At 40.5% G+C, this 20554-nt stretch overlaps 1 protein-coding gene across 5 annotated transcripts in view; it reads left to right on the top strand.

Moving 5' to 3' along the window:
- RIC3 (RIC3 acetylcholine receptor chaperone) overlaps window positions 1-20554 on the top strand; it is a 62390-nt gene that overhangs the window by 25361 nt on the left and 16475 nt on the right. For 3 of the 5 annotated variants that reach the window (XM_082682999.1, XM_082682997.1, XM_082682998.1), the window contains exons 2-4: window positions 3868-4094; window positions 5639-5714; window positions 8278-8371. In XM_082682999.1, the coding sequence (XP_082539125.1) occupies window positions 3868-4094; window positions 5639-5714; window positions 8278-8371 (397 nt within the window). Of the gene's footprint in view, window positions 1-3867; window positions 4095-5576; window positions 5715-8277; window positions 8372-20554 lie in introns of those variants that run through there. The other 2 variants (XM_082683001.1, XM_082683000.1) reach the window with 2 other exon arrangements.

Here is a 20554-nt window from a genome sequence, read left to right as displayed (position 1 = left end):
GCTTTCAGGATTTTTCTCTTTATCTTTGAAGCTTGTAAGTTTTACTATTAGATGATGGGGTTTTGACCTATTTTTGTTGTTTTTGAGGGGAGTTCTCTGTGCCTCCTAGATTTTGATGCCTGTTTCCTTCCCCAAATTAAGGAAGTTCTCCACTATAATTTGCTCCAGTATACCTTCTGCCCCCCACTTTCTTCATCTTCTGGGATCCCAATTATTCTAATATCGTTTCATCTTATGGTATCACTTACCTCATGAATTCTCCCCTCGTGATCAGTGGTTTATCTCTCTTTTTCTCAGCTTCTTTATTCTCCATCATTTGGTCTTCTATATCACTAATTTTCTCTTATGCCTCATTTATCCTAGCAGTAGGAGCCTCCATTTTTTATTGCACCTCTTTAATAGCTTCTTTTTATTTCAACTTGATTAGATTTTAGTTGTTTTATTTCTCCAGAAAGGGATTCTCTAGTATCCTCTGTGCTTTTTTCCAAGCCCAGCAAGGATCTTTATAACTGTCATTCTGAACTCTAGTTCCGATATCTTTCTGATGTCCATATTGATTAAGTCCCTAGCAGTCAGTACTGCCTCTTGTTCTTTTGAGGTGAGTTTTTCCGCATTGTCATTTTGTCCAGAGAAGAATAGACGAATGAGAGAACAAAATGCTAAAAGGGTTACAACGACCCAAGAAAAATACACTAAACAAATCAGAAGAGACCCGCAACTGGGGGTAAAAGAAAAGGAAAAAAATATGTATATATCATCAGGCTGGTGAACAGAACAGAGCCACACACTTGACTTTGGGTGTAGTTTGGTTTGTTAGAAGAAACTGCCTCCCAAAATTTTAAAGAGAGAAAAACATACATTCAAAAATAAGGGTAAGTACAGTAGAGGGATGGAATATGACTATAAAGGTGAAAATTTAAAAAGATTTTTAAAAAGGAATTGATTAGATAAGTTGGTTGAAAAAAATTTTAAAAACAGGAGGGAGACTAGAACAAAGCCATACACTAGATTTAGGATATATTTTGGTCTCTTAGAAGAAACTGTATCCCAAAATTTTAAAGACAGAAAAACTTAACATGTATACAAAAAATAAGGTTAAATACAAAGAAGGGATAGAATATGTCTATAAAAATGAAAAAAGTTTTTTAAAAGGTACTGATAAGATGTTTGTAAAAATAGGAAAGAGAAAAAATTAAAAAACAGAAAAGGAAAAAATAAAATTAAAAAATTTAAACTTTGAAAAACGAAAGAATCATGGGGGAAAAGCCGTGAATTCTATGTGTGTATTCCCCTAACTCTGGAGTTTTGCCATTCTCATTGATTGGTAAAGTTGATCTTGGCTGGATGTTTTTGCTGATCTTCTGGGAGAGGGGCCTGTTGCAGTGATTCTCAAATGTCTTTGCCCGAGGTGGGATTGCACCACCCTTGCCAGGGGCCAGGCTAAGCAGTCTGCTTGGATTTGCTCTCGGTAGCTTTTGCTCCCTGAAAGTTTTCCATACAGCTTTGGAGGACGGAATAAAAATGGTGGCCTCCCAATCTCCAGTCCCAGAGCTGCCGAGAGCTCAGGGCCACCCTCTTTAGGGAGCCCTCAGAGAAAGGCAGTCAATCCCTCCTGTCTCCCTGGTCTCCAGCCACATTCCAAGCTCACTTCGCCAGTGCCTGGGTGTTTCTGTCTATGGCACACAGCCCCATTTGGAGTCTCCAAACCCAGCAGATTTCTGAAGCGTGCTCCCGCACTGCTCTTCCCCATGGAGGAAAGGGGGGATCTCCCTGCGTCTGCCACTTGTGGGGTCCCTGCTTGAAAAGGAGTGGCCCAACTGTAACTCAGATCATGGTCTATGGCAACCCCAATCTGAGAACCCACACCTTGACTTTGTCTTTGCAGCTGGCTTCCCCACTCCAATACCTGGGAGCTCTGCCACACTTAGACACCCCCATTCTTTCTGTGACCCCGAGGGTCCTGAGACCACCTATGCCAGCAAGGATTCCACCCCATGCTTAGCCACTGGAGCAATGTCCATCAGCATAGCAGACTTCTAAAATCTCTGATTTTGTGCTCAGTTGCTCTTTTACATGCCAGGAACCGAGTGATGGAGCCCCCCAGTCTTCCTGTATGTCACCTCGGATTTACTTATCCACACATCCTACCTTCCAGAAAGTGGTCGCTTTTCTGTTCATAGAATTGCTGCTCATTTCTTTGATCTGCTTTTGAGTTAGTAGTTGCTCAGAATGGTTTGATAACTACCTAGCTGAATTCCTGGGACCAGAGGAAATTTAGGTCTCCTACTACTCTGCCATCTTGCTCCTTCCCCATTTGTGGCACAACAAACAAGGTTTGTTTTTGTAGTAGATTGTGGTAGTTGTTGAGTGTGTAGTAGAGTGTGGTAGTGTAGTTGTTGTGGTAGATTGAACAGAAATCTAATTTTGTGGAAGTCAAACCTAACAGTGTTTCTCTATATAGTTTGTATTTTTGGAGTCTGATTTATGAAATCTGTCTGCTCTGTATTGTTAGCTCCCAGTGATCCCCCCCCCCACAAACCTGTTTACATGGCCTTTTGAAGAGAGGTCTTTCTTTTCTCACCTATGGCTCTCAGGAGGCTTGGTAGTTGGTGTTAATGTCCGACTGCCCTGATGGAGGAAAAGTGAAAGAAAATTGATGCACACTTCTTTCTCTAAGCCCTGTGCTTCCACTTATAGAACCTTGTGACCCTGTTTGTGCTACATGACTCCTCTCTCCCCAGCAATAGCTGACTGGAAAGGAATGTATACATCCCCAGGCAGAGTAATCGAAATCTTCCTCCAAGGAACTTGGAGTCTTGAAGGACATGTAAACTGAAGGGTTTTGAGGTGCCCATCTTCCTCTGTGTTCACAAAGAAGCTGGAGAAATTGTCTGCCAGAAGGGAGAATAAAGAAGATCTGCACAGGAAAAAGCCTATGGCCCCATGGAGAGGGAGATGGCAGTAGAATGTGAGAGTAGCTGTCCTGGATCCTGATGGCTTTCCAGTTTTGGTTCTTTTCTCTTTTGAGACCAGATTGCACTTCCTTTTCTGTTGTAGTTAGGGGTGGCTAACTGCTATAACAGACTCCAAAGTGTATAATGGCCCTAACACAATAAAAGTTTATTTATCACTCACATGAACAGATCCAGATGGTTCTAAGTTGGTGGGTGGCAACATTGGAGGGCTCTTGCCACACAGTTATTCAGTAACCTAGACTGATGGAGGCCCTGCCATTTCATCACATGACTTCAGAGGTCTTCCTAGATCAGCATGAAGCCTGCAGATGGCAAATGAATGTGGAGTTTAACACACAGGAAGTTTTATAGGCCAGGCCTTGCATCAGCACATATCACTCCCATTCCTCTGGCTGGCACTCTGTTGCATGGCTTCATTTAACTGCATAGGAAGCTGAACAATGTTGTCAATCTGTGGACCTAAAAGGAAGAGAAAATGGGTTTGGCAAACAGCTAGAGATTGCCACATCATATTTGTTATCTGTATGATACCTCTGTATCCTTAGAATCAAGTTCCTGTTTTTTCTTAACTTGTTTGAGTTGGCTTCTGTTGTTTACGCCTCAGTGTATGAGGTGTTTTCATAAGAGCTTATTTAAAATAGTAGAGGGGCACCTGGGTGGCTCAGTGGGTTAAAGCCTCTGCCTTCGGCTTGGGTTATGATCCCAGGGTCCTGGGATTGAGCCCCGCATCGGGCTTCCTGCTGTGGGGGGGGGGCAAGCTTCCTCCTCTCTCTCTCTCTGCCTTCCTCTCTGTCTACTTGTGATCTCTGTCTGTCAAATAAGTAAATAAAATCTTTAAAAAATAAAAATTAAAAAAATAATAAAAGAAATAAATATTGATTATTTCTCTCAGGAAAGTTGGGTCGATTTCCACCTATGATGCATCATCACCAGCCACCCACAGATGGCCAGACCCCTGGTGTTCGTTTCCAGAGGTCTCACCTTGCAGAGGCATTTGCAAAGGCCAAAGGATCAGGTGGAGGCACTGGAGGAGGAGGAAGTGGAAGAGGCCTGATGGGACAGATTATTCCAATCTATGGTTTTGGGATTTTTTTATACATACTGTATATTCTATTTAAGGTAAGTGGAATCATCTTGATCATATTATATCAATAAAAAATCTAGTGTCATAATAAAAATCATTGTTGGCATTAAAACTCTTTATAGTTCATAACCTTTATTCAAATCATCTTTAAACCTTGCCTGCTCTTTATGAGATACTTAGGATAACTGTTCTCTGTTTTATAGAAGAGAAGATCTTCGGTCAGAGCTTAAAGGGTTTGCCCAAGAATTCACAACTAGAAATGCAGAATCAGGACTTGTGCCTGGGTCAATAAATAGCAATAAAGGTCAAAGCTCCCTCTCACCCCAGTTTTTTGGTGGGCTTTTTTTGTTTGCTTTTTGTTTGCTTTTTGTTTTTACTAGATGTCTTTGTAAGCTGAAAAAGCACAAAGATATTTTAACTTTAGGTTTGGCACAGTGATTTCCACGTAGCCAATGTGAGGCCACATAATGACCATTACCAACACCACTTTGTCCTTCTTTTCCACTCCAGGAGTGTGAGGTGCTGTTTTTAATATCCACTGTAGTAATTCCGAAACAAAACTGCCAATCCTGAAACTAAGCCTGATGTCTCCCAGCTTTGGGGAGATATGCACTGGGTCCTTTAAAAGCTGACTCCCAATTAAGTTCCATCTCCAGACAGACTTCAGCAAGCTATGGGCCTAGACACCATGAAGTAGAGCAGAACTCACATTGTGCATCCATTTTGGAAATCTTAAATATTCCCTGCCCTTTTAGCAGAATAAGAAGCAAGACAAACCATAAGTGACTCTTAATCTCACAAAACAAACTGAGGGTTGCTGGGGGGAGGGGGTTTGGGAGAAGGGGGTGGGATTATGGACATTGGGGAGGGTATGTGCTTTGGTGAGTGCTGTAAAGTGTGTAAACCTGGTGATTCACAGACCTGTACCCCTGGGGATAAAAATATATGTTTATAAAAAATAAAAAATATAAAAAAATAAAAAAATAAAAAGAAGCAAGTCCTTCTTGCCCAGGAACTCTGCAGGGTGCCTGAGATGCCTCTGTAAGAACGGCCTTAGGGGTTGCACATCCCCTCTTTTAGATGAGTGTAGGCAAGGCAGATGACCTGGAAATAGATTGATTGATTGATTGATTGATTGATTTTTGTTCTTGTGCCTTGATGGTTTTTCACTTCTCGGGAACTTTCTTTCTTCCTTTCTTTCCTTTTTTAATTTGAATGAGAAGAGAGCAGGAGTGGAGGGAGGGGCAGAGAGAGAGAGAGGGAGAAGGAGACTCCCTGCTGAGCAGCGAGCCAAATGTGGGGCTCCATCCCAGGACCCTGAGATCATGACCTGAGCTGAAGGCAGACACTTAACTAACTGAGCCACCCAAGTGCCCTTCCTGGGAACCTTCTATTGGTTCTTTCTCGCCTCTTTTTTTTTCTTTCTTTGAAATGTTTCTCTGATATTGATACTTGATTTGATTTCTGACTTAATTTTTGTCTCCCAACCTTTTTTTTCTTTTTTCATTTAATATGAGGGGTTCCATGACTTTGAGGTTCTGAGCTGCTGTTGATGTGCTATACCTCCTTCAATTCCCAGCTTTCAAAGGGGAAATCTACTGCAGAGGATCGGAAATGCTCTACTGCCGCAGCTGGAAACCCCCACAGGACAATTAGTAAGTGTTCCTCCTCAGTATATGCACAAGTCTTATTGAGTTGCACCACCATCATACAGTCAGAGGGACAGTCTGGATATGTCTTAAAAAGCACATCTCAGAAATTGCTCCAAATTAATCTGATTCCATTTTTACCTAAGCTCCAGGAAGTCTCAAGTTTCCAAACTGATGTTGGCTTTTAAGAGAAAGAGAGTTACAAAAAGTACAAAACGGTCTATTTACTTTTTTATATGTTAGGAAATTAATATTTCACATTTGGAGTTATATCTCAATTCCAGACTTCAGAATATTTGTAGCAGATACCTTTATTTCACAAGAAAACTAAAGGGAGAGAGATCAAGTCCTTGCCAAAACCAATTATTAGATCTAGGGACTGGGTTTAATACTTCTGACTTATGAATCGGAGAAAGACTACTATCATAGGATCTCCCTATATGAGGAAGTGGAGATGCAACATGGGGGTTGGGGGATTAGGAAAAGAATAAATGAAATGAGATGGGATTGGGAGGGAGACAAACCATAAGAGACTCTTAATCTCACAAAACAAACTGAGGATTGCCGGGGGGAGCAGGGGAGGGAGAGGGTGGAGGATTATGGACATTAGGGAGGGTATGTGCTATGGTGAGTGCTGTGAAGTGTGTAAACCTGGCGATTCACAGACCTGTACCCCTGGGGTTAATAATACATTATATTTTTATAAAAAATTTTTTTTAATTATTAAGAAAAATAATAATACTTCTGACTCATAAAACATGTTCATCAAGTATTTACTGGCCAAGTAGAATATTCTATGCTCTCTGGGGGAAATGAAATGTATAGGGCATGGCTCTTCCCCCTAAGAATTCATAGTCTGGGATGAAAAATGACTTGTGCAAAGTTTACTATCTAAAAGGGGACTTGGGGAAAGCCTTATGGGAAGCGACCTGGAGCTGGGTCCTGTCCGATAGACCGGACGGCTTGAGGAAGACACAGCCTGACATAGGACGGCTGTGGGAAAGAAGGCCTTGAGGAGTAGGTAGGTTAAGCCATGTTGTCGAAGGCCTTGGAGGCCAAATCGCCTTATCCTGTGAATAATGAAGCCTCTTCAGAAGTTTTTAAAAGAGAGACAGCAGCAAAATGAAGCGAAGCTGAGCCGCTGAAGGATCTGCCCTCGGCCATAACTGCTTTTTGGATTTAGTCCAGATTCTCTATGGAAGCAGATACCCTAGTCACAGTCTGCATCCTTTTTAGAAATCTTACAAAATATTCAAGAAATTCCTTAAGAAAGTTCTTGTGTTCTTAATTGAGATAATATCAAACCAGCAGTGATGGTAAATGCATTACTAAAATAATTATTAAGATATTTTTGGATTCTGTCAAAGAATAGCAAATTTTGGGGATGCCTGGGTGGCTCAGTGGGTTGAGCCTCTGCCTTTGGCTCAGGTCCTGATCTCAGGGTCCTGGGATAGAACCCTAAATCAGGTTCTCCGCTCAGCAGGAAGCCTGCTTCCCCCTCTCTCTCTCTGCCTGTCTCTCTACCTACTTGTGATTTCTCTCTGTCAAATAAATAAATAAAATCTTTAAAAAAAATAGCACATTCTGTATCCAGTCACATAATGCATTGGAAGTAGAATAAAAAATTCCTAAGAACAACTGTTTTATAATGTAGCAGTTATATCTGCTTATCCTTCTGTTTTGAATCATGCAGAAAAGAAAAATAACCTAAGCATTTATGTGGCAGAGTCCTCTAGACACTTTGCAGATGTTAACTGCATGCATAAGAATTTGTTCTAGACGTATTAAAAGACAATACAATATTTTAATACAGTATTTTACAGTGAAGAAAAACTGGATTATTTGCATAATAAATTGCATTTTGTTTTCCTGTTGCCTTAAAGTTCATTTCAGAAGTACATTAGTACTAATGTACTAATTGATCTATTTTTTTTCTGCTCTACTTTTAGGGTCTTAGTGTTAATGTCAGTAGATCATGGTGATCTCTGTTGATCTTTCTTGAGAATCTGTGGGCCAGGGTTATACCACTTCACCCCAAATGACAAGGGTAGGAAACCTTGGGCAGGAAGGCTTCAGCCCTAGTTCAAGATTTGTCCCCTATTGAAGAAATGCAGCATTGAGACTGTGATCTTAGAGATGTTTTCAAACACAGGTGAATGAATGCTCATCTCGGGGTCTTAACTCCTTTTCTAAAGTACCTTGCAGGTTCGGTACTTTTACCCTCAAGCATCATTTGGATTGGAAAAGATAGGTCTATCTTCTTTTTCTCTTGGGTGACCATGTTGAGGTTTGTTTTGTTTTGTTTTTCTCATGTATTTTCTTTAGCTGGTCCTGCTGTATTTCTATGTGTAAGAGGAGTGATTTGTTCATTATTCCCTACACATGTATCCTTAAGATCTCAGTGCTCACACCTTGGTACACTTTGTGTCCTGATTGGATCAGCTGGAGAGATATGGAGTCTCGTCTCTGAATCTCTGAACTAGCTAGAATTATCACAGGGCGTCCCAGCCAGCCAGTTTCAGTAAAGAGCTTCTAAGAAGAGCTTCTTAGACTGATACTTATTTTTCAGCCAATTTTGAGCTTGTTCACCTGCAAGAAAAACTGAAGGAGACAGAGGAAGCCATGGAAAAATTAATCAACAGAGTGGGACCTAATGGTGAAAGGTAGGTTTTCATATAACCGGACTCAAGACTATTACCCATTTAGAGAATCCATTAAAAATTTTGCTTTTCTTTGATTTCTGAAGCACTTACTTCCATTTTATAGAATTGTCAACATACTTGTCATTTACATATTATTTCTCACTAAGCATTTCCATTTTCATACCATATGCTTTCAAGAGTCTTTGTTCAGTGTTGTGCATATCACTGTGAGGAGAGGTTTATGAGCAGTTCTGCAGGGTGAAATAACCAGGTTCTAATGAAGATGATTCCATAGCTGTATAATAATCTGATATAATAATCTGATTTTACCTAAAATTATGCCTTTTTAAATCTGCTTGAGACAATAAGAAGAAGGCAAATATGATCCGATTAGGCATTTGTATTTTGTGTTGACTATGCCAGAATTGGATTAGACATGTCAGGTAGGTGTCGGGAGTCCAGCTGGCCCTTTAGGATGCCCCACATGGGAGACAGCCTTCCTGTGACAGGGCTGGGTGAAGATCTGAAAAGGTGGCTTCAGGAGGTTGATGAAAGCAGGCCAAAAGGAAGAAAATATTGGATGTGGGAAGGTGAGGGAGGAAAAGCCAGAATGTGAGATTGAGAACAAAGAAGGATTTAGTCTCCTCTAGGCCTCTGACAAGGATGGAGGAAGAGCTGGGACGTGAGTGGCAAAATCTTATGTGTTAAAATGTTTCTCCTGCGGCTCTGTGGGCTCACAGTGGATTCTTCGCCCCAGAAAACTGCTCTACCATGGCCTCTTCTGTTTGCCGTCTTGGTGGTCCTGTGCCCTGTATCCTTTTCTCAGCTCCTTGGCCCCAGCTTATGCATCTTTGACTAGATAAGGCAAGAGTGAACATCTTCAGGTTGCAGCTCCCTGGCTTGGGCTTTTTCTACAATGTCGGTCTACAGTGCTGCTGAAATGACATTTATGTGGCTAAACCTTGCCTATCTGCACCCAGGAGCCTTGACCACCTTTTGGTCCAGAAAGCAGAGTGACTGTGCAGACTCTTTGCCAGAGTGGTAGAGGAATGTGTACATAGGTACGCACGAGTATACCTCAGTGAGTGTGTGGTAAAATTTGATACTTGCTGAGTACTTACTAAGAACCCAGCTCGGAGTCAAGCACTTCATATACATTATCTAATGTCAGAGTATTTGTAGGAATGACTAAACCAATTTGCGCAACAATACTTTTCTGATCTTTTCTGCTCTTACCCTGTACTACTCAAGTCTGGGTGGGGAACTACCAGCCTTTTATGGACCCTTGCCCCTCAAAAGTATCTCTACCCTGGCTCTGGTTCATTTGAAGACACATGCCACACCTAAGGGTCATGAAAACCACAGATGAAAACCTGTGGGCAGGGCCTCCCACGTGGGAGACTGAACAACTGGGCCTTGGAGTAAGAAGCCAGAGGAAGATATTTTCTCACTATTACTGCTGTTCACACTCCCTTAGCTCAAATCACATAGCTCAACCTTACCACCTGTATGTACCATCTGTGCATTGCCCAAGTCAGCAATGCAGTACTGTGACCCTGACTTTCTGCTTTGTGCTAGGGTTACCTCTCTGTAAGGCAGAGGAGTTGTCCCCACCCTGAAGCTGGAGTTGTGCCATCTCATTATTTTTCAGGCCACAGGTCCTAGCTCAGAACATTTACTCCTGGTGGGATGTTAAGGTGTAGACTCCTTGAGAACCCATCAATTCCAGCCTGCCACATGACAATGATTGTGTAAAACATTTTCCACCATAGTTCTCAGGAGCTAGGGATCAGCTCTCCCTCCACTGCAGAGAGCATAGCTTGTGGCTCCCTTTCTCAAATCTGTAATCTTCCAATCCTAAAAACGTGACTTTTTCCCTGTCACTCCTAATCCAACACCTCATATCCTTATAGGTAGCCCCTATGAGACTTCACCTCCAAGCTGAAAGGTCCTGGTAGCCCCATGTTTTATGTTGTTTTCCTTTTTATATTTCTATCCTTTAACCTTAGAGTTGTGGCATTTGTTCTTCTACAAGTCTGTGTTTTTATGATTATTAGAAGAGCCCCAAATATCCCAGTATTTTTCCATCAGATCAAAATTGAACACATTTCCAGGCTCTAGGAGTCTAGGAGAGGATTTAAGACACAAAAGACATGTTCATTTATGCCTTTGAACTCCTTTTATAGAATGTCAATTCCATAATTGTAAGATTTTCTTAAAATTCCAGAAATACACAGTTTCTGAAACTTCATCTCAATGCTTATGTAAGAATCAAAATATGGGGAAGGTTTTTAATATTATCTAATAAAACTTTTAGACAACTTTTACCTGTGAGCGATATGTCTGTGCATGTGTTTAAGCCTTGTGGAAGGTTCTTATTGTATCATGTTATGCCTGTTACTAAGCACAGTATACCTCCCCAGGACATAAAGACTAAGGAAAGGATCAGAATCAAGGTGTCCTTACTTCTGTCCATAGGATCAGCAACATTTCCTTTCTGGAGCAGCATGTCTGGTTGTAATCCTTCACCTCCTGGAAGCATGGTGTGGCCTGAGGGAGCAGTGAGGGTAAAGCCTGGGGCAGAAGATAGCCATAGCAGGCATACTGAAGACGTGTGTACTGCTGTAGATTTAGGGCATGGACTGCTGGGATGTAAACTTATGGAGGACAGACTTAATCTGTTTCGTTCATTGTGTTCACATAGTAGATACTAAGGAAATCCTAATTGTTGAAAAAGGATAGATACTCACTTTTGAAATAAGCATTTGAACATGTATTATAGTAGAAGAGGTAATCATGGCATTCTTTGCTAAGATCGTCTCCTCATTTCCTGACTTCTGTATTCAGGATCCTACTGAAAATGTCTCATAGATGATCTTCCCTTCTTCAGTTAATAAATGTCTTTTGAATGAATGAACATATAAAATGAGAATCGTCATCTATCCCCAGCTGACTCTACTCCACCTTTAATATTCATCTCTGAAAATGGCTTCACCATCTACTTAATCATCCAGAGCAGAAATCAGTATTATCCTTGATTTACCTTTTCCTTCACTTCCTATATCTCTTCAGTCATCCTGTCTTGTCATTTCTTTCAAACTAATGTCTGTCTCCCTGCAAAAGACTCTAAGCTCTGCTAAGGCAGAGATTATCTGTTAGTCCCAGAGCCTACCACAGGTCAACAGTAGGCTCTAAAAAAGTGTTAGTTGAAATGGAAAAATGAGCAAGTGAGTGAATGAATGCTTTTTTAAAAAAATATATAGTTGACATACAGTGTTCTGTTAGTTTATACATTACATAGCGCTCACCATAGTAAGTGTAGTTACCATCTGTCACCATACATTATTACAGTATCATAGACTATATTCTTTTTTTTTTTCATAGACTATATTCTTTATGTGGTATTTTTCATCTATATGACTTATTTATTTTATACCTGAAATTCATACCTCTTAATAGTGTCCTTTACCTACTTCACCCATTCCCCCCCACCAACAATCACCAGTTTGTATTTGAGTCTATTTCTGTGGGGTTTGTTTGTTTTTTGATTTCCACATGTAAGTGATAAAGTATTATGATATTTGTCTTTCTCTGTCTTTCTGTCTGACTTCTCTTTCTCTGTCTTATTTCACTTAGCATAATATCCTCCTGGTCCATCCATGTTGTGAATGACAAGATCTCACTCTTTTTTTATGGGTTAGTAATAGCATTCCATTGTGTGTATTTATGTATATATATGTGTGTTATATATAATTATATATATTTATAGTATATAGTATGAGTATATATATGTGTGTGTGTGTGTGTGTATATATATATATACACACACATATATACTCACATCTTTTTTATCCATCCATCCCACTGATGGACACTTGGGTTGCTTCCATGTCTTGGCTATTGTAAACAATGCTGCAATAAACACAGGGGTGCATAGTTTCTGAATTAGTGTTGCTGTTTTCTTTGGGTAAATGCCTGTAGTGGAATTACTCGATCATATAGTATTTCTATTTTTAGTTTTTTGAGGAACCTCCATACTGTGTTACACAGTGGCTGCAACAATTTACATTCCCACCAACAGCATACAAGGAAGAGTTCCTTTTTCTCTGTATCCTCACCAACACTTGTTATTTCTTATCTTTTTGACTCTAGCCATTCTGACAAGTGTGAGGTGATATCTTACGGTTTTGGTTTATATTTCCCTAATTAGTGATGTTGAGCATCTTTTCATACATCTGTTGGCCATCTGTATGTCTTCTTTGGAAAAATATCTGTTTAGATCCTCTGCCTATTTTTAATTGAATTATTGGTTGCAGCGGGGGCAGTTTGGTGTTGAGTTGTAAAAGTTTTTATATATTTTGGATATTAATCCCTTATCATAAATTTCAATTGTAAATTACTTCTCCCATTCAGTAGGTTGCCTTTTAGTTTTGTTGATGATTTCCTTCACTGTGCAAAAACTCTTTATTTCAGTGTAGTCCCAATAATTTGTTTTTACTTTGGTTTTCCTTGCCCAAGGAGACATATCTGAAAGAATGTCACTAAGGCTGATATCAAAGCAATTATTTCCTATGTTTTCCTTTTTTTTTTAAAGATTTTATTTATTTGTCAGAGAGAGAGAGCGCACAAATGCAGACAGAGGCAGAGAGAGAAGCAGGCTCCCCACCGAGCAAGGAGCCCAATGGTGGACTCGATCCCTGGACTCTGGGATCATGACCCAAGACGAAGGCAGTAGCTTAACTGACTGAGCCACTCTCCTATGTTTTCTTCTAGGAGTTTACGGTTTTAGGTATCACATTTAGGTCTTTAATCCATTTTGAGTTTATTTTTGTGTATGTTGTAAGAAAGTGGTTCAGTTGTATTCTTTTGCATGTATCTGTCCAGTTTTCCCAATACCATTTATTGAGAAGACTGTCTTTTCTCTGTTGTATATTCTTGCCTCCTTTGTTTTAGGTATGGGTTTATTTCTGGGCTCTATCCTAGTCCATTGATCTACGTCTATTTTTATGCTAGTACCTTACTGTACCAAAGTGATAACTACAACTTTGTAGTTTATCTTGAAATCTGGGATTGTGATACCTCCAGCTTTGTTTTTCCTTCTCAAGATTGCTTTGGCTTTTCAGGGTGTTCTGTGGTTCCCTACATATTTGTTGTAGTTCTGTGAAAAATGCTGTTGGTGTCTTGATGGACGTTGCATTGAATCTGTAGATAGCTTTGGGTAGTATAGAGGAACACCTAGCTGAGTTTGAGGTTATTCTTCCATCCGTAAATGTGGTGTATCTTTCCATTTGTTTGTGTTGTCTTCAATTTCTTTCACTGATGTCTTAGTTTTCAGAGTATAGGTCTTTAACCTTGTTCTATGGAAGGGAGGCATATGCAAAATGATCTCCAAAGGCCTAAGGAGCCATAATATGGAAGAAAAAAGCTGAAGAATCCAGTTTGATAACAAATGGGTTTATTAAAGGGAGTTATGAGCAGAAGTGTGTTGTGGGTAGCTGCAAGACCAGTAGATCTCCACAGTCCCACCTACTATAAGCCCTGCTTTTATAGGCTTAGAGATTGGGGAGTATATGCTGGGAAACCTGGGAGGAAATGTTTTAGGATCACAGTCGTATCTCCAGAGAATATCAAGGACATTATACCTCAAGGGTGTACCTAAGGGTGTGGTCAAATAAAGAGGATGTGTTGGGGGGCAGTGCTATACCAAAGAAGGCCTCAGGTCATGGATGGTCATCATGGTGGATTTGTGCAAGATGGTATTAGTCTTGTTCACATGCACTTCCTTGGTTACATTTATTCTTAAGTATTCTTTTTGGTGCGGTTGTAAATGGGATTGTTTTAATTTTTCTTTCTGCTACTTCATTATTAGTATATAAAATGCAGGTTTCTGTAAAATAGATTTCTGTATACTAGTTTTGTATCCTGCAGCTTTACTGAAAAAGGTGGAATAGGTTTTGGTAGAGTCTCTAGGGTTTCCATCTATAGTATCATGTCATCTGGGAATAGGAACAGTTTTACTTGTTCCTTACCAGTCTGGATACCTTTTGTTTATTTTTTATCTGATTGCTGAGATTAAGACTTCCAGTACTATGTTGAACAAACGGGCAAGAATGACCATTCTTATCTTATTCCTGATCTTAGAGGAAAAGCTTCCAGCTTGATGTTTGCTGTGGGTTCATCTTATAGCCTTTATTATATTGGCTATGTTCCCTCTAAGCTCACTGTTGAGACTTTATCATGAATAGATGTTGAATTTTGTCAAATGTTTTTTTGCATCTATTGAGATGGTCAGATTAATTTTATTCTTTGTTTTGTTAAAGTAATTTTTCATGTTTTTGTGGCTATTGAGCCATCCTTACATCCTGGAATAAATCCCGCTTGATCATAGTGAATGATCCTTTTAGCATTTGACTGGATTCAATTAGCTATATTTTGTTCAGGATTTTTGCATCTTTGTTCATCAAGGATATTGCCCTTAGGCCTTTACTTTTGACATAGGACAAGCCTGTATCATGTGGTAGCTCATGTCATTTTCTTTTCTCTAATTTTGCTTCTCTTCAATTCACTTTCTCTTCCAAACAAATGGATTATGTTTTTTTGTTTGTTTTAACCCTTAAATAGGTCTCTCTTGCTCTTAGTAAAGAATAGAATCTTTGGGCGCCTGGGTGGCTCAGTGGGTTAAGCCGCTGTCTTCAGCTCGGGTCATGATCTCAGGGTCCTGGGATCAGGTCCCGCGTCGGGCTCTCTGCTCAGCGGGTAGCCTGCTTCTCTCTCTCTCTCTCTGCCTACTTGTGGTCTCTGTCAAATAAATAAATAAAATCTTTAAAAAAAAAAAAAAGAATAGAATCTTTAACTTGGCTTAAATGGTCTTGGGTGACATGGCCCTACATGGCCGTATTATCCTAGATGGCCCTACACCCATGGCCCTTTGTTGCTTTATCTTCCTCTATCATTCTCTCTGTGCTCCAGCCACACTGACTACTACTTTTCCTCTAAAATACCCATCTTCTTTTGCTTCCAGGACTTTGCATATACTTTTTTCCCTTTTTGACTCTCTCCCCGACTCCCATCCCACATGCCCTTATTTTAACTCTTTCTTATAGGTCTCAACTTAGATGTCATTTTCTCTTAGCATCCTATCCTGAACCTCAAACTCAGCTCAGTGTTCCTCTGATGTGCTTCCATGCCACCTAGGCTGGCTGAATATTTTAAGTACCCTATTACTTTCTGATCTTCTGTTAACTTTTCTGTGTTCCCTGGTGCCCTGTAATCTTCTTGAAGATAGGAAATTTTCATTGTTCAAACTCGTATTCCTGGTGCTGGTGCACTGACTGTGTCAGAACATGTTGAAAGAATGAATGAGGTAGGATATTAGCTGTATGATTTCTTTTTTTAGATTTTACTTACTTATTCATCAGAGAGAGAGAGAGAATGCATAACAGGCAGAGGCAGAGAGAGAACCAGGCTCCCTGCAGAGTAAGCAGCCCCATGCGGGATCGGGACTCAATCCTAGGACCCTGGGATTATGGCCTGAGCCGAAGGCAGGGACTTAACCAACTGAGCACCTCCGGCATCCTATAACTGTACGATTTTTGTAGATGTCCTTTATCAAGTTGAGTAAGCTCCTTTTTATTTTTTGTTTTCTGAGCATTTTTATTATAAATTAATATTGTGTGTTATCTTGAAATTTTTTCTGATTTGAGATGATTATAAAATTATTTAGTCTGTTAAAGAATGAATGAGGTAAATCTGAAGAAAGTACTTCAGGTAAAGCAGGCTGTCTCAGAAATATCTTCGCTGGCACCTAGTTTGATTTGCTCTTTGCAGCCCTCTGTGGCTGTCAATGGCAGTTATTATTTTCTCTGTAAGGAGCTGTATGTCAGAGTAAGTGTACTCCAGGGATGGCATTAGTTTTCTGTGGCCACTGTAACAAATGACCATGAACCTAATGCTTTAAAATAACACCGTTTTCATCTCACAGATCTGTTAGATGTCCTACACTGGACTAAAATCAAGGTAGCAGGACGGCATTTCCTTCTGGAGGCTCCAGGGGAAAATCCATTTCCTTGCCTTTTTCAGGTTTTAGAAGCTGCCCACCTTCCTTGGCTCAGTGGACCCCTTGCTCCATCTTCAAGGTCTGCAGCAGTGGGTTGCAACCTTCTTACATCTATTACTCTGACCTTTTCTGCCTCTGTCTTCTATCTTTAAGGACCCTTATAATTACATGTGTTCTCACAGATGATCTAGGATAATGTCTATTTTAGGGCCAACCTTAAATCTATCTATAGCTGTAAGTCCCCTTTTATATAAAGTAACATCATTATAGGTTCCAAGGATTAGGATGTGGACTTTCATGGGGACTGGGGAAGGGAACATGATTCTGTCTATCACAGAAGCTCTGTGGAAAAGGAGGAATTTGGATAAGCCTTGCAGGATGAAGTGATCTCCTCAGGCAAAGTTTGGAGTGGGGGGACATTTCAGAGGAGAGGGTAGTAGCACAAACAGCAAACAAGATAAGTCAAGACTTGTTTTTGGAACAGTATGTAGTCCTGAGTAACTGGAGTAGAACATATCAGAGTTGGAGTAAATGGGTAGGAGTAAGTAAGGGGAGAAAAAGCTAGAAAAGTAAACTGGGCCCAGACTGGAAGGCCCTGGATGGTATGTATGCTGAGAAGTTTGAAATTCATTGTCTTTATAGTGGAATGCCTATAAAGGCTTTTGAGGAGAAATGTGATCTGCTGTACTTTAGAAAAGTAACTCTTCTAGTAATAGGTAGAGCAGCTATATGCTAGAAGGTATGGAAAAAACTCTAGCAAATCAAGGGGACTTGACCAAAGGAAGGGGGAAAAAATCGCAGACTGTTGGGTGCCTGAGTTGCTCAGTCAGTGAGGCATCTGCCTTTGGCTCAGGTCATGATTCCAGGGTCCTGGGATTGAGTCCTGCATCAGGCTCCCTGCTCAGCAGGAAGTCTGCTTCTCCCTCTCTTTCTGCCCTTCCCGCCCACTCGTTCTCTCATTCTCTCTCTCTCTCTCTTTCTCTCTCTCACGTTCATTCTTAAATAAATAAAATCTTAAAAAAAAAAAAAATTCAGGCTGAGGGCACCTGGCTAGCTCAGTCAGAAGAACATGTAACTCTTGATCTCGGGGTTTTGAGTTTGAGCCCCATGTCAGGTGTAGAGATTACTTAGATAAATGAATATTGAGTTTTTTAAAAAATTACAGGCTGTTTTCAGGAATCTTTGGTAGCAAATAGCCAACTCTGGGTAACAAAAATTTGGAGAAGATGACAGAATTTATTGGAAAACTATGGCTTAGTTCACAATATGAAAGGAATAGCTGAAAATCCAGGTTTCAGAAAGAGGGGGAATCAGAGAAGCTCTGGGGAGTTAGAGGACAGAAACAAATGGACAGGTTCTTCAAGGTCTGCTGTCAATGAATTTTTTTTTTAAAGATTTTATTTGTTTATTTGACAGACAGAGATCACAAGTAGACAGAGAGGCAGGCAGAGAGAGAGAGGGAAGCAGGCTCCCTTCTGAGCAGAGAGCCCGATGCGGGACTCGATCCCATGACCCTGAGATCATGACCTGAGCCGAAGGCAGCAGCTCAACCCACTGAGCCATCCAGGCGCCCTGCTGTCAATGAATTAACATGAAAAGTTTTCAGATCTGGCTTCATTGCATTTAACACTCAGTTAACTGTCCCATTTGGGTCCTGTGTGTATCACTGAGTCAGTCACTGTAGCGAGGAATTGAGTATGATGATTGGCTGTGGGCCATGTGGCCACTGTTGAAGGAGATGTAAGGGAATGGAAAACTTCACTCTAACCTTTGCACTATGAGCAAAAGAGAGGTTGGTTCCCCAAAAGGAAAACTAGGTAATAGCAATGAAAGAGAAGAAAGCGATAAAGAGGAGTTGGAGATTTGTGGTCCAAATGACCAGGAAAATGATACCAGACAACATAAAAACATAGAAAAGGAGAAAGAAAACAGGACTTTGGTATAAGGACCGGCTTTGAGTTCATCTTTGAATATGGTTGAGGTGCGATCAGAACATCTATGTATGTTGTAGAACAACAATAGGAAGTTTGGACATTGAGGTCAGGACCAAGGATACAAGTTTGGAAGTCATTTGGCTAGAGCTAAGTAAGGGCCATGGGGAGAGATGAGATCAAATTCTTGAGGCACGTCATACTGTGTGGCAGTTGATTGCAGTCTTTTGCTGGTCTGAATTCTGTTCTAATCATGAATGGTGTTGTAAGAAACTGTTTCATTCTAGGGACGCCTGGGTGGCTCAGTTGGTTAAGCGGCTGCCTTCGGCTCAGGTCATGATCTCAGTGTCCTGGGATCGAGTCCCACATCCAGCTTCTTGCTCAGCAGGGAGCCTGCTTCTCCCTCTGCCTCTGCCTGCCTGCCACTCTGTCTGCTTGTGCTCACTCTCGCTCCTCTCTCTCTCTGACAAATAAATAAATAAAATCTTTAAAAAAAAAAAAAAGAAAGAAAGAAAGAAAGAAAGAAAGAAAGAAACTGTTTCATTCTCTGCTTTGCTTTTAGATTCAGAACTTGATGATTCCTCTGGGTTTATAATACTCAAAGTCTGATCAAGTATCTTCTAACTTGACCTTCTATTTTTCTAGCATCTTGAAATCTGCTCTGTCCAGCCTCTCCAAACCTGGCTGCTCATGCAGCTGTTCCTCATCCTGGGCCAACTAAGCCCTGGTTTTGAAGAGTGAAGTTAAGATTAACTTCATTAATAGCAAGGCTTCTAAGTGGAAAGGCCTAGATCACTGGAGTTTTGAGACTGGTTTTCATGTGTTAAGTCAGGATTCGAGGTAGAGTGTGGGTTTCATCTATGTAGAGGGATTGGTTTAATTTGTGATACTGGGTCTGCTTCCTGAAGGCATGATTGTAAGAATGGACAAGTGAGATCCCAAGGTTTGAGCCTTCAGAAAATCCATGTATTTAGGAGGTGAATGGGGGTGAGTGAGCCAGGATCAGAGGTCCAAGGAATAGTTAAAGTGGGAGGAATACAGAGGTCTCAATAGCCAAGGGAAGATAACATTGCAAGGAGAGGATGGCCCACAGTACAGAGAAGTCAAGAAGAATAAAATGTTAAAAAAAAAAAAAGATTCTTGGACTTGAGAGTAAAGTATTATTGATGATTTTCACAAATTTTGGTATAATAAGGGAGTAGAAGCCAGATTTCAGGGAGGTGGGAGAAAACAGGTGGTAAGGAAATGGGGACCAACTAAACTGACACATACTTATTAGTGCTTGCATTGTTCGTGGCACAGTGCCCGTACTGTCCTGAACTTTCCAGCGTCCTCCAGGACTATCAGACGAAACTGAGACAATGAGGACTCGATGAAAACAGTTATGTAAATTCAGAAGCTGTGAGGCAGACCATGATTGATTGCCTCATGCATGATACGGACAATAGGAATATACTTGTTTAGAGGTAAAAGAGGATGCTTTTATTTAGAATTTTCTAGGAAAGTTTCACTTGCCTGTTTCTGCTTCTCCTAGCCAACCTATCTCTTTTAAGAACTCTTAGGAGTTCTGGTTTTCCATGAGTTAGGAAACAGAGTCAAGACTGTTTCATTCAGTAAAAATGAAAATGCACTGAGTACAGTCCAGAGAAGTAACACATGCATCCCAGGGCCAGAGCTCTGTGATAAGCACATAGCCTCTTTTTTTTCCTTCCCAGTTTTTATTTAAATTCCAGTTAATATACAGTGAAAAATTAGTTTCAGGTGTAGGATTTGGTGATTTATCACTTACATATAACACCTAGTGCTCAACACAGTAAGTGCCCTCCTTAATCCCCATCACTCATTGAACCCATCCCCTTACCCATCTCCCCTCCAGTAACCTTCAGTTGGTTTTCCATAGTAAAGAATCTGTTTCTTAGTTTGCCTCTTTTCCCCCTCCTATGTTCATCTGTTTTCTTTCTTAAATTCCATATATGAGTGAAATCATATGGTATTTGACTTACTTCCTTTAGCATAGTACTCTTTAGCTCCATCCATGTCATTATAAATGGCAAGATTACATTCTTGTATGGCCGAGTGATATTCCACTGTATATGTATAGCACATCTTCTTTATCCATTCATGAGTCAGTGGACATTTGGGCTCTTGCCATAGTGTGGCTGTTGTTGATGATGCTGCCATAAACATTGGGATACGTGTACCCCCTCTGAATCAGTA

Source organism: Mustela nivalis (assembly GCF_964662115.1).
Source record: "Mustela nivalis genome assembly, chromosome: 9".
Classification (NCBI taxonomy): Eukaryota; Metazoa; Chordata; class Mammalia; order Carnivora; family Mustelidae; genus Mustela; species Mustela nivalis.
Note: the sequence above shows the minus strand (reverse complement) of the source record. Positions and strands in the feature narration are given on the sequence as shown.